General features: G+C 49.5%; 1 protein-coding gene across 8 annotated transcripts in view; it reads right to left on the reverse strand.

Annotated features, from left to right (window-relative positions):
• Positions 1-321: 321 nt before the first annotated feature.
• The window catches only part of RNF220 (ring finger protein 220), a 224,643-nt gene continuing 212,653 nt past the window's right edge, over positions 322-12,311 (reverse strand). For all 8 annotated transcript variants that reach the window (XM_061451458.1, XM_061451452.1, XM_061451459.1 and 5 more), the window contains one exon: positions 322-3,172. In XM_061451458.1, the coding sequence (XP_061307442.1) occupies positions 3,101-3,172 (72 nt within the window). In that variant the 3' untranslated portion in view covers positions 322-3,100. The remainder of the gene's footprint in view (positions 3,173-12,311) is intronic.

Here is a 12,311-nt window from a genome sequence, read left to right on the forward strand (position 1 = left end):
TGCGGCGGTGGCCCCTAATGCAGGACGTATAGATCTGTTGGGGCTGGGCGCCTCTGGCCCCCAGCTAATGCAGCTGATGAGACTTCATTACTGGGGTGTCCCCTGAGGTGTGCCCTTCACCCTGCCCTCCTGGCACTACGGGTGGGGGGGACACACACCATCCATGGTGGGGTCTGGAGGGGGTGCTGCTGCTGCATCTGTCCCTGCATCCCAAATAGGACTGGGGCTCTCCTTTGGGATATTGCCAACATCCAGGGCTTGTGTCTCCTCGGCTGCCTCTCACCTGCAAAGGGAAACACAGAAAGGCAGAAAGCGCCTGAGAAGATTTATACTTGTTTAATTAATGTCAAATGTAGTTTACAAACGGGAGTGACAAGTACCTTTTTGTATAATATACACTGACACACAATCATCGACACACTGGAATATCGCTTTGTGCAACTGGGATTCTTTGGGCAAAGATAGGTAACTCCAATAGGTCTTCTTTTCTTTTTTAAATCATTTCAACTCATTCCAGAAGAGGGGAAGTGGCGGATGCCTGTGACCAACCTCTCTCCCCAGCCTTCCCCCTGCAGCCCCCCTTTGAAAACAGGGGATGGCTTTACAATGAAACCAAAGAAAGCAACAAAAATCTAACCCCCAAAACCAAGAACCAACGACGAGTTACACGTGGCTTTACACAGACGTACATAGAGCACACGGCTGGTCCACAACACCCGCCAGAAAGGCTGGCTCCCTCCTGGGGCCTATTCCCAATGAAAGGTTAGGATGGGGTATCCTGCCTCTCAAACCCACTGCACCCTCTCCAAATCCAGCACTCACAGCCCATCCATACTCATCCCAAAGCTTCCCTCCCACCTCTATAAACCCAGACCCATGTTCTCTGTCCCTGCCCTTCCCCATCCCCAGTGCTGCTGGCTGGAGGGTTACCCACCGCTGAGCCCCTTCCCCTGCCCAGGGGGAGGCAGGACCCTATGGGAGTGCCCTGGCTTCCTCTGGTCCCCAGGCATTCCACAGGGATGTGCTCCCAAGGAGGGGAGGCTGCAGCTCTGGTCTGAGACCACCATGCTGCTGTGAGCGTGGACACCCAGGAGATGCATCTCAATTGGGAACTGCTGCCTTTTGCTGAGGTGTTTGTAAATACAGCTCCTTCAATTTGGTTTGGGTGCAGTGGGATCCTTCTGGAATCACCTGGGAGATGCCAAGGGCAGCAGTTGTTCTCTGCAAAACAGCACCAAGCTCAGGGCAGAGAAGTGGCAATGGGACTATCACTCCAGGCATCCTACCTCCCTATCCCTTCCCTCTCTGGAAACACCCCATCAGCCCAGCGGTGCCCAGCTCCAAACCCCTCATCCACTGCTGGCTCTGGACTGTCTTAAAATTCCCCAGCCACTCTGTGGTGCCAGGTGGGATCTGCTTGGAAAGACCCAGCGGGAGTGGAGGAGATGAGCTTCTCCATCTCCCTGTCTTCTGACTTTGGGGAGCTGGCACCCCATGGCTGCCCGGGAAGCTGGGGCTGGGAGCAGTCAGCACACAGGGCATGCGTTCACCTTGGGAAATGGATCAGAATCTGTTTCCTGGGTCCTGGAGATAAAACAAAAACCAACAAAACAACAGGCCAGACGGCAGCTTTGGTTAAGGCTGAGGACAGGGGACACAGGGACAAGCATGAGGGACCGCGTGGAAGAACCTGGGGCTGCAGGGAACCTCTGGCCCCAGCTGGAAGCATCCCAGCTGGGAAGCCCTGGGGATGAGGCAGGGCTGGCTCTCAGCGCCAAAATCCCCTTTGCAAACACAGGCTGCAGGAGGAGAGACCTGTGAGAAGCCAGGGGCTGGCTCTGCAGTGCTGGCTGCCAGGGCACCGAGGGGACCGGCCAAGCCCCTCCCAGCCAAGCCACCAACAAGCCATCGCTCAGACCCCTCCATCCCTCCCTGTGCCCACCGCTTCCCAGCATCCTGCCTTGGCACTGGGAGCAGCAAAGCAAAGCCAGGCAGGGGCAGGGGCTACGGCCTTGGAGGAGGCACGAGGGGCTCCAGCTCCACACCATTTGCTCCTTCTCCAGCTGGGAAAGGCAAAGGGGGCTGAGCCAGATCCCCCCGCCCTGCCCGGTCCCCTGGCGAGGAGTTAAAAGCCGTGTCTTTCCGGGGATAACGATTCTATTATAAATAGCCCCATTAGCTACAACTAATGACAAAAATCCACCTCCTCTACTCCCCATAAGTTCTGTAAGTTATGGGCAATGCTACAGCCATTACTAAAAGCTGTTAACTTCATATCTGAATGAGGAAATATACACCACAGAACATTAAACCATTTATATTATATATATGTATATATATACTTTGTTTAAACTAATGACTTTAATGCCAAAACTTTGCTGAACCAAGAAAAATATGGGTTTAATGTTCTCTGCTCATTTTTTTTTTCTTCTTCTTTAAAAAAAATACAACCCAAAAAAAAAAACAAACCAGAAAGGGAAACTTATTAGTATGTAATGTTTGAGTCTATCCCATTTATACACAACATTGTAAACATATATAATCTATATTACATGTGCTTCATTTCTGCCTGGGTGTGGGTTTTTTTTTTCCTTTAAACTTTTTGTTTTATCACTAGAACACCACAAAACGGAACCAAACCAAAACCCAAACTGAACCAAATAAAAACAAAACCAGAACGAAACTGAACGAAGAACACAAGTTACAGGTTATTTAACATCTTCCTGGCAAGGGTCCCTTGTCCCCAGGTCTCCTGGGGTCAGAGTGGTGAACAACACAGTCCAAAGGAGGGCTCACGAGCCATCCGCGATGCAAAGCCAGCTCCAGGGGACGGGTGATGGGCAATACTGGTACTTAAAAAAGGGGGCTTCACAACAAAGGGTTTGGTTTTGCCCGCTGCGGGTGCTGAAGGAGGTCTCAACACGCGAGCCCACTGCTCCTGTATCCTCGAGTCCGTGCCTGGAGTCTCTGCTTTGTTTGTAACCTTTCATCTTCTCTGAATTTTAAAAGGTCTTTTTTGTTGTTGCTGTCGTTCCTCTCCCCCTTGGTGTGATGGATGAGCTGAGCCGAGTAGCTGGGGCCTGCCCTCCCGCTGGGTCCTTCATAAGTAGATGCGCCGAAGGTCTCCGGGAGACGTGATGGTGTTGCACTGGGGACAGAGCTTCTTGGCACCCTGCAACCGGCAGATGAGATGAACGGTGTGAGAGAGGGAAGGAGGACAACCTGCATGGCCCTGCCCTTGGCCTGGGACCTCAGGGGGAGCAGCACAGGAGCAGTGAGGCCATTCCACTTCCCCTCCAAGAGAACCACGTCCTCCCAACAGCAGGTACAAGCTGTGAGAAGAAGCCCCAGTGCCTTTCTTCCCTACCCCGCAAGCCCCTCATCCCACTGCAGTCCCCAGCACAAGAGCCCTGGGAGAGGAGTCTTTGCAGATGGATCATCCTGAGCCCCATGTCCTGCTGCGCTATGACCGCTGGCTTCTGGGAGAGCTGCTCCTTTCTGCTTCCCTTGCTTACCTACAGCCCTCACTGAGCCAATTCAGGTCACTGAGCAGGCAGAAACCCAACCCAGAAGGAAGAAGCGCATGGTGGGGATCGACCATCCCTTTCAGGGCAGCACACCAGGGGACTGCCTCAAACCCAGAGCTGCTGGCATGAAGGGAACCCCATCCTGTCCCCTCTCAGCTCACAGAGATGCTGTGGAGATGAGTGCTCTGCCAAGGTGAGCTACAACCATCAAGCTGTGATGTGAGCTGGGTGAGGAAATGGGCGGCCAACACGAACACGACATGAAATAAACCAAGGGCTGATGTGTCATCTGTCACCGAGCCTGACAGCAAAAGAGTGTTAATAAGCCTCAGAATCGGGGTCAACCTAAGCCAGTCATCATTAGATTGGCAGATGTGACAGACAGTTGATGAGAAAAATGACAGAATGATGTCTCTGCTGCAAGGCAGCCTCCCATCTACAGCACCAGCACAGGAAACTGGGATGTCCTGGCTTTAAACACTGACCACAGCATCGACACAACCTCCCTCTGCACACAGCTGAGCGCAGGCTCTGTGTGAGCACCCCAAGTTTGCTCACTGCTGTCAGGCCCTCCCTGCAGCTAACACCCAGTGCTCGGTGTGACAAGCAAGCTGCCAGGGATGCAGCATGCTGTGAGAGAGCTTGCAGGCTCTCGCTGACAGAACTGAAGCCATTCAGTTCAGTGCTGCTGCTGCTCTTCCTTAGCAGGGCTTGTTTCAGTACCTGCGGCAGTGAGTGGGCAGCTTGCAGGACATGGATGGAGTGGCACGGCAGGACCATGATCTGCCATGCTGCTTTGGCACTGCTGCCTGCACCTGGGTACATCCCTAGCACCACTGCTTACAAAAGGCAAGCATCCTTAGGAAAGGTCCTCTCTGCTCTGTGACAACACCAGCAGAGACAGGACAGGGGCTTTCTCCCCTAGAAGCTTCTTGGATTCAGGAGCATCTGGAGAGGACAATCCTAGGAACAGAGAAGTTAAACAGGTACAAGTAATTCACAAGGATGCAGCTCCAAAGAGGTGCAAGTCATGTTTGCTCTGCACTACTGAGTACTACCAAAAAGCCCCTGCAGACCAGCCAGCCTTGAACCCTGCTCCCATTATTCCTGGTAGACATGGACTTTGCATGCTTGCTGCTCCTCAAGCTTTGGACTTCTGAGCAATCAGGCTCTCATTTGAAACCCTTTGCTGCTCATGGCTGAGCTGCTGCTCTGACACATGTTGGAACCACAGGCACTTGCACCCAAGATCTAAAATAGCCATGCATAAAGTCCTGTTGAACTACAGTTGAATTAAACACGTAACAGACACCCAAGACACATCTGACATCACTCTCAGGGTGAATGACAGAGCACTCGTGCCTTGGATGGTGGACCTCGCTGTGGTGCTGATGCCTATGGGCACATCCTTCCAGCTGTCTGGGACCTATCCCATCCTCTAACTACCGTGTCTATTTAGATTTTCAGCATTCTGGGGCAGGAAGCATCTCACTGTGCCTGCGCAAGGCACTGGGCAACCCCATGCACTAGTCTTCGCTGAGTGCTGGATTCTGGGAAGAGCAAGCACAAACCACAGTGGGAAAGAAAGGCTTAAAAGCCTGATGAAACCGAAGACTGACTGCACTGGACTTTAACAGAGCCTGTTTATATAACAAGCCCCTTTGCTCCTGCTTAAGTCCAGAGCTTTGGATTGGAGATCCAAAGCTGCATTAGATAAGGACAAGCTCTATGTCCCAGTAAAAACTTCCTGCAGCAATTCCAACAGGTAGGACAGAAAAACCTACACATCTGCCCCTTCTGCCACATTTAAAACTATTGTGGGTCAGGCTACATAACAACACTGCTCAGGAGGGCTCACTGATCTGGGTTCAAATGTCACAAAAGAGCCTGTTTCAATTGACTCCCTGCTCAGGCCTGCATTGCCATGCAGTCCCCAGGTCCTCAGAGGCGCCTGTTGCATCTGGCTGGCCTCTTCAAATCATCTTTGTAGCTGAAGTGTCCCAGGGGAAGTGGCAGGGAGGTGCTGAGGAATTAATTCACACCATGTTGTCAAAGGGGCTGCAGCTGGCAGCTGCCCCTGCGAGCCCTGACAAGAAGTGTGCATGGGGACTTTAAGGCATTCCAGATGTGACTCCTGCACACATCTGTGTTCATGCTCTCCTTCCCTAGACAGGCATAGCTTAATGGCAAGAAGCAGCAAAGCATCCAACCAAGTAGCTGGAGCCTCTCCTCTGAACAGTGCACCAGGGAGAGAGGTACCTTCTGCAAGACCAGTCTCCTGAGCCATGAAACGCCTCAAAGGATGCTTGCTGCCCCCCTGTTCCTCAGTGCTCCTGTGCAATGCTGAACAGCATTTCAGTAGTTATTCCCTTTTAGCTCTGCTGGAGATGTTTGTCTGTTGGTGCGTGGGGAGGAGCCCCCCCTTGAGTTAACTTCTTCTAAAACTAAACCTCAGTGCTGCCATCTCACTGCATCTCGTGCTCCCTTCTGGGATTTGGAGGTGAACTAAGCCAGCCGCAGGCACATGTACGTGGGCCGTTCCAAGGGCAACCTTGCTAACACATATCAGAGACCTCCTTGTGGGAAATTCTGGAAGGACAGATTCCTGGAAAGCCACTCTGCTCCGGTCTCTCCAAAGGCTGTGTAGGTGCTTGCTATAAGCAGAAGTCCTCCGCAGTCAGCCCACAGGATGGCAGAACAAGCCTGATTAAACCACTGCAGCTTTGCTCTCTCTTCCGTGGCGAAGTAAGATCAGGTGTGTAATTCCTTCACACCACAGGGAAGGGAAGATGAGTGGATTTGCCCTGCCATACCCTGGGATCTCTGTCCTGGAGGTTTGCTTTCTACATCACATGCTGACGGCTGTAGGGAGACCCACTCTCCCACGCCTAAGGCTGAGAGCTGCACATGTGCAGCCAGGGCCATGTTTTCAATCATGCCAGAAAGCAGAACACAACCACGTGTAGCCTGACCCATTTTCTGCAGAAGCTTCATGATCACAGACTGATTTAGGGCAGTGGTGGATGTTGCTTCACCTGTACGTGGGAAGAGCAGCTCTTCTCGAGCTCTGAAGCCTGGGTACATTGGAGGGAATAATGGCATCCTAGAGCTCTTCAGCAGCCTGGCCCGAATGCTGTGCAGGCTGACTGCACAAGGCATGCTGGGCTCGGGTCTCCGGGTCTCCCTAGTACTTATGCTTGGTATTAAACAGTTCAAGCAAAAATAATGACTTTGGACCCTTGGGGAAGCCTTTCTCTTTTCTCTTTTTTCCCCCTTTTAAATAAAACTGTCATCCCCTGCACACATAAGCATGTGTGTTAAATTGAGAACTAAGTCCTGATTTTTTTTAGTCCTTTTTACATTGAAATTGCTTAGAACCTTATTCCTTACATCTGACTTTTCGATGTAGGTGTGCAACATTTATTGGCACGAGCGTTTAAGCTCTCCTGTCTTGTAGAGAGGCACATAAGCTTGTACACACACACATGCTGGCACAGGCACAATGAAAAAGCGTTTGCTCCCCCACTGCTCACCTGCCAGCTGGGGTTACTAAACTTTTCCCTTGAAATAAAAATGCTGTGGAATAATAAGTCCCACCTGTCGGCCATTTCTTTCTTTCTTCTTTTTTTTTCCAGGTCCTTCTGCTCCTTTCATCATGGCTTCATGGAAAAGCCTTGATGTGTTATAGCTGCGTGTGCTAGAGTAAAGGCCACCTCAGCTTTTCCATTATAAACCCCAGTTTTGAGGGGTTTATAAAACTCTGCTGCAAGAAGTTTGCTCCAGGGCTGCTACAAAGCAATGCAAAGGGGCTGGAAACCAGGATGGAGTTTATTTTTTCTCCTCCTTTCTTAATTAAAATTTGGCAAGTGATTGATCCACAATACAGGCTAATCACTTGGGGTCCTAGTTTGAAAAATACATTAATGAGAGCTGAGATGTTGAGAAGTCGTTAGGGCTCAGATGGTGCCAGGAAGGATTGGAGGATTTTGTCTTAAAGTTGCCTCTTAAAAACCAAGAAATGGTGTGACGTCTGCTATAAAGTGGCTAAAACAAGAAAACTCAAAAGGAAGGATTTAGGCACTTCCTGCTGTCCTGTGGGTCCTAAAAATGGGCCATTTCCAAGCTGAATATACTACCAGGCACAGAGAATAAAGAGACACACACAGAGCAACTTTGCCTACACAGTGCTACCATCAAACCTAGGCTTAAAGCTTGCCTAGCTTAGAGGTAGGAAAACCTCTAAAATGTGACAGGACCTCTAAAAGGTGACTAGAGAGACCCAAACTAAGAGCCAGCTTCTGCTAGGAGGAGAACTGAACTCCAAGATCCAATTCCCAACAGAGGCAACAGCCCGTCTCCCTCCTCTGTCTCCACATGAAGTGGCAGCTGCTTCTCTGCAAATGCTAATTCCCAGAGAAGCAGCCATTCACTGCCGTTGTGGGGTTTCCACCGGTTATCAGGGTTAAAGCAACCAGGAGAGCAATCTTTATCACAAAGACCCCCCAAAAGGGTGGCGATCACCCCCACAGGTTGTTGGGAGGCCAAAGCTGAAGTATGTTAATAAATAACTGGATAACCTCATTGCAGATAGAAACAGTGAAGGATCAAGCACAGCACTGTCCATGCAGCTGCTGACCCAAAGGTGCCTATGTTGCTGGAAGCACTAAGGAATCCCCCTGAAAGATAGCTCTGTATCTGCACTGTTCTTACAAACCTGCTCCAGCCCACATGGGACATACATTATTATAGCCTAGAAAAAGCGATGAGGCTAAGAACGTAGTAATCTACCAAAGATATAAATGTGTCAACTGCAGACCATACACATCTATCGACGGGTCCCTTGGAAGCACATTCTCTGTGAAGAAGGCTTTTTAGAAGTGGTATTTTCCTGCTCTTGCAGTTGTCATTTTCAAATAGGCCCAAGACAGGCAAGCACAAGCCTGGGGTCTGCAAATACACACAGGAAATGCTGGACCCAGTACAGGTGATGGCAGAAACTCAGCAAATGGCATCTGCCCAAATAAACCCGCCCTCTTTCAGCCCCTGCCTGCTTGCACCCACCAACAGCTCCACCACTGACTTAGCTTTGAATGCTATTTACTTCATAAGGAAGGACACCAGGGTTTGGGAGGTCACAGAACTATAGCTCAGAGGGACATCGAGAACTCACTGACCCATTCCCCAGCAAGATCACCTCAACCTGAATTACTGCTGATGGACACGCACCAAACCTGTTCTCACACACCTTCAAGGACCTCTCCAGCAAAGCACTGCAGCAAACTGCCAAAGCACTCTTCTCAGGAGAAGGAAAATATGAATCTCAGTCACCAGCAGCTCAAGTTAATGGGGAAGGATGGAGAAGAGGCAGATAAACCTCTACTAGAGGGAGATTCATCCCCCATCACCCAGTGACTCAGGGCTGCAGTCCAACAACCCACAGAGGATAGATACCTGCTGCTAGGAGGACTGACATCCAGGGAAATGAATCCCACCTCCTGCTGACCAGGCTGAGCTTCCTTCCTGCAGCACCATTCCCTCTCCTGTCTTGGAAGAGCCAGCACGTGTTTTCAGGACTTTCCAAAAGGGATCACAGGGAAGTCATTCCAGGCTTATATCCCAGTTTCTGTGTTACCTGAAGATGTCAACTAGATCCCTGCACGCAGGAAGGATGAATGAAAAATATCATTGTGTTGAGTGCCCCAGACAACCAGCAAGCAGGGAGTAGCAAGCTCACTGGTGAGATTAGACACAGCAATACAAAACCAGCAGACAAACCCAGCCAATAGGATTTCCTGGGAACCTAGGCACGATTACATGGCATCAAGTAACACCTTATTGTCTCCTTCTGCTTGCCTCCATTCTCTGTTTTGCCTACAACTACAGAGCTGCCCACAGCGTACACAGTGTACAGCACATCTTTAACCTGTGGCCCCTGGACCAAAGCCCTCGGGGAGAACAGTTCTGCTCACATAGCAAGTGGAAGGAGAGAAAACCATTAAACTGTTCCTCCCTTTCTCCACAGCCCTGAGGAGGACTGTCTAGCCAAGCAGCTCCTACTGGCACTGAGGTGCAGTCTAACTCAGTGAGCACAGTGATCTCAGTTCTCTTAAGCCATCTCCAGGGTCCCTTTCTGCAGACCTAGCCTTTCCTTCATGCTAATCCAACACACCAACAGGAGACAGAGATGGAGTCTCCTCTGGTGAATGTTTCATCCCCCACAACTTGAAGTCAGTTGGATGCACTCAGCTCTAATATAATGGTGCCAAAGCTAGAGAGTCCAGCAAACATTTGTAGAGTCAGTGGTTAAATACATCTATCCTCTCCCTTAGCAACCGAACAGTTATAATTTGGAACTGGACATCAAGAGCCCAAAGTCCAAAAGCTTCATCTTCAGAAAGCCCAAGTGCTCTAAAGATCCAATCCTCATCAGTGCTCTAGACACCACTGAAGTCAGGGGATACCAGAGATGCTCAGATCCTTGTAGCATTGTATCCTAGAGAATGCTTAAGCCTTTTAAAACCCACTTCACCTCCTCTGGTCTATAGACAGAGGTGCACATCAAATTTCACCCTGTCTTCAATACCCTGCAGAGGTTTAGAAGTGCTCCCAGGCACTCTGAGCCTCCAGTTCCAGGGCCTTGTTCAATACACGGTCCTCCCTCTCTCCGTCTCTCTCAGACACACTCACACTCTAATTTAACATTAGATCTTGGCCGGGCACACAAACCACAGGCGCATAGGAGAAAGGGGACTTTTCACCAGCAGGGATGGCAGATCTCCAGAATGTTCAAAAGGGGCCGGAAGCCCGACACAACCCACCCGCCCCAGCTCCTATTAACTCCAACAAATTGTTTATTGCACAACAGAAGAAAAACGTTGCCCCTTTTCCCCGGCCAAGTCTTTCCATGTGTGCTGCACGCGCAGGCTCCCTCCTCCTGCCCCCGCTGGGGAGCCAGCTTTATACCCAGGGAAAGGTAACGGCGGCGATTATTACACACACTATCCCACAGCTCCTCGCTTGTTAAAAAACACAAGAGTCTCTTTTGTGCCCGAAATAAAAGGAGATACCTTAATTAGAACAATGCAGGTTGGTGAGCATTAAACACTGAGCCCAGCTGCTGTATGCCATTAAATTCATAAAAACAAGGAGGGGGGAAGGAGGGCAGTCTTAACGAGATTACACACATTGACTTTGATCAAGACACAAAAGCACCAAGGCGTTCCAGGGTTTTTATTGCTGTCTTCGGGCTACATTTTAATGGTTACATTAGAAACATGCGAACACAGGCTGGGAGATTTTTTTTGAGACGGGAGAAGGAGTGCAAGCATGCCTTGTGAAAAGGCCTGCTTTAATAAATTGGGGGCTGCAGGGAGAGGCTGGGGCTGGGGAACACATGAGTAGCCACTTATTAATTGCTTCCCCTATGCAAGTGCCAAGTCCTAATATGATGTCTTGCTGGACTATTCCCATCCCGCCTGCCTGGCCGGCAGAAGAGCCGTGTGCGGAGAGCACACAGCCAGCTCCATCCCCACCTTCCGCAGGGAATTCTAGAGGAGATGGCTCCCCCCCGCAAGGGTAAATGCTAATCACTGAGTACGTGGAATGGGATTTCCCCATCCCCACGAGCAGCAGTAACCACAGTACAAGAAACAAAGGCGCCTGACTGAAGTTGAACTAAGTAGCTGCTGAGGATAAGAACAACCTGAAATTAGTGCCACGGATTTAGAAGATGACTTGAGGCTGGTGGGAAGAGGAGAAGACAAAGACTTCAGAGTAAAGAAAATGAGACAGAAATCAGTGTTTTATCCTCTATTACAGCACCGCTAAAGGACAAGATCACTCTTCACTTAGCAAAGGTGGCAGAGCACACATTCATCCAAACACCTCCCAGCTATGTACCCACATATGTGTCTTTTATAACATGCTGCTAAAATGTTTACAAAAGCTTGTATAATCTAAATAGTGACGGGGTGTAGCTGAAGAGCTATAAAATACAGCCCAAGGGATAGCCAAGTTATTGAGTTGCTATTAGTTACTCAAGCCCACAGGCACTTCACCATCCTGGTAACTTTTCTTGGACAAGACTTTTAAAAGGCAAGATTTAAAGGAGTATGATCAGCTTAATCGTAATTCCAAGCACACAACATATTCTATAAAGTAGATTTAGTAATGCCTTACAGGAATGGTTTTTAGGAGTGGCATTCCCTTGCATTTTTTTGCAACCCAACACTGTATCATCTTGCTAACAGGAGAATTAGAAAGCGTAACTGACTATATTCCACTCCCCAGCCTGGGCAAAATGAAAGCTTGAAAATCAGCTGCACAGGGGACATTAAGGGCTGATTATAAAGGCCACAGTTCTAACACAGGAAAGGAAAACACTTAATTTAATAATGCCTTAAATTTTAACCTGATCTCCTTTAATACATGTGTAAATTACTACTGCACTGAATCACCTATTCAGTGTTCAAGGCAGTCCCCAGTCTTCAAAACAGAATGGCATACACATGAAAAATGCACAGTGCTGTTTCAAATAATCTGAAAAATACAGATTCATATTCATAAAAGCTCCCTTTCATATCTTGTATCCTGAAGATGATTCCCTTTGCTTCATGGGGAATATTAGGTTTCTCAGAAGCTACCCATTCCATGAAATCTCAGTGGATTTGGCCTCCATTCTCACAGCTTTACCCTTCTGCCTGGCTGTCCCAGAGGAAACTACTGCAAGACAAGGCTGTCCCCAGCACAGAGCTCTTACATGAGCAATGGCTGTCCCCACAGCAG

The sequence above is a fragment of the Pezoporus flaviventris genome, unplaced genomic scaffold (genome assembly GCF_033815535.1).
Source record: "Pezoporus flaviventris isolate CSIRO_AGI_PZ_B2104156 unplaced genomic scaffold, CSIRO_AGI_Pfla_v1 ptg000013l, whole genome shotgun sequence".
Lineage (NCBI taxonomy): Eukaryota > Metazoa > Chordata > Aves > Psittaciformes > Psittacidae > Pezoporus > Pezoporus flaviventris.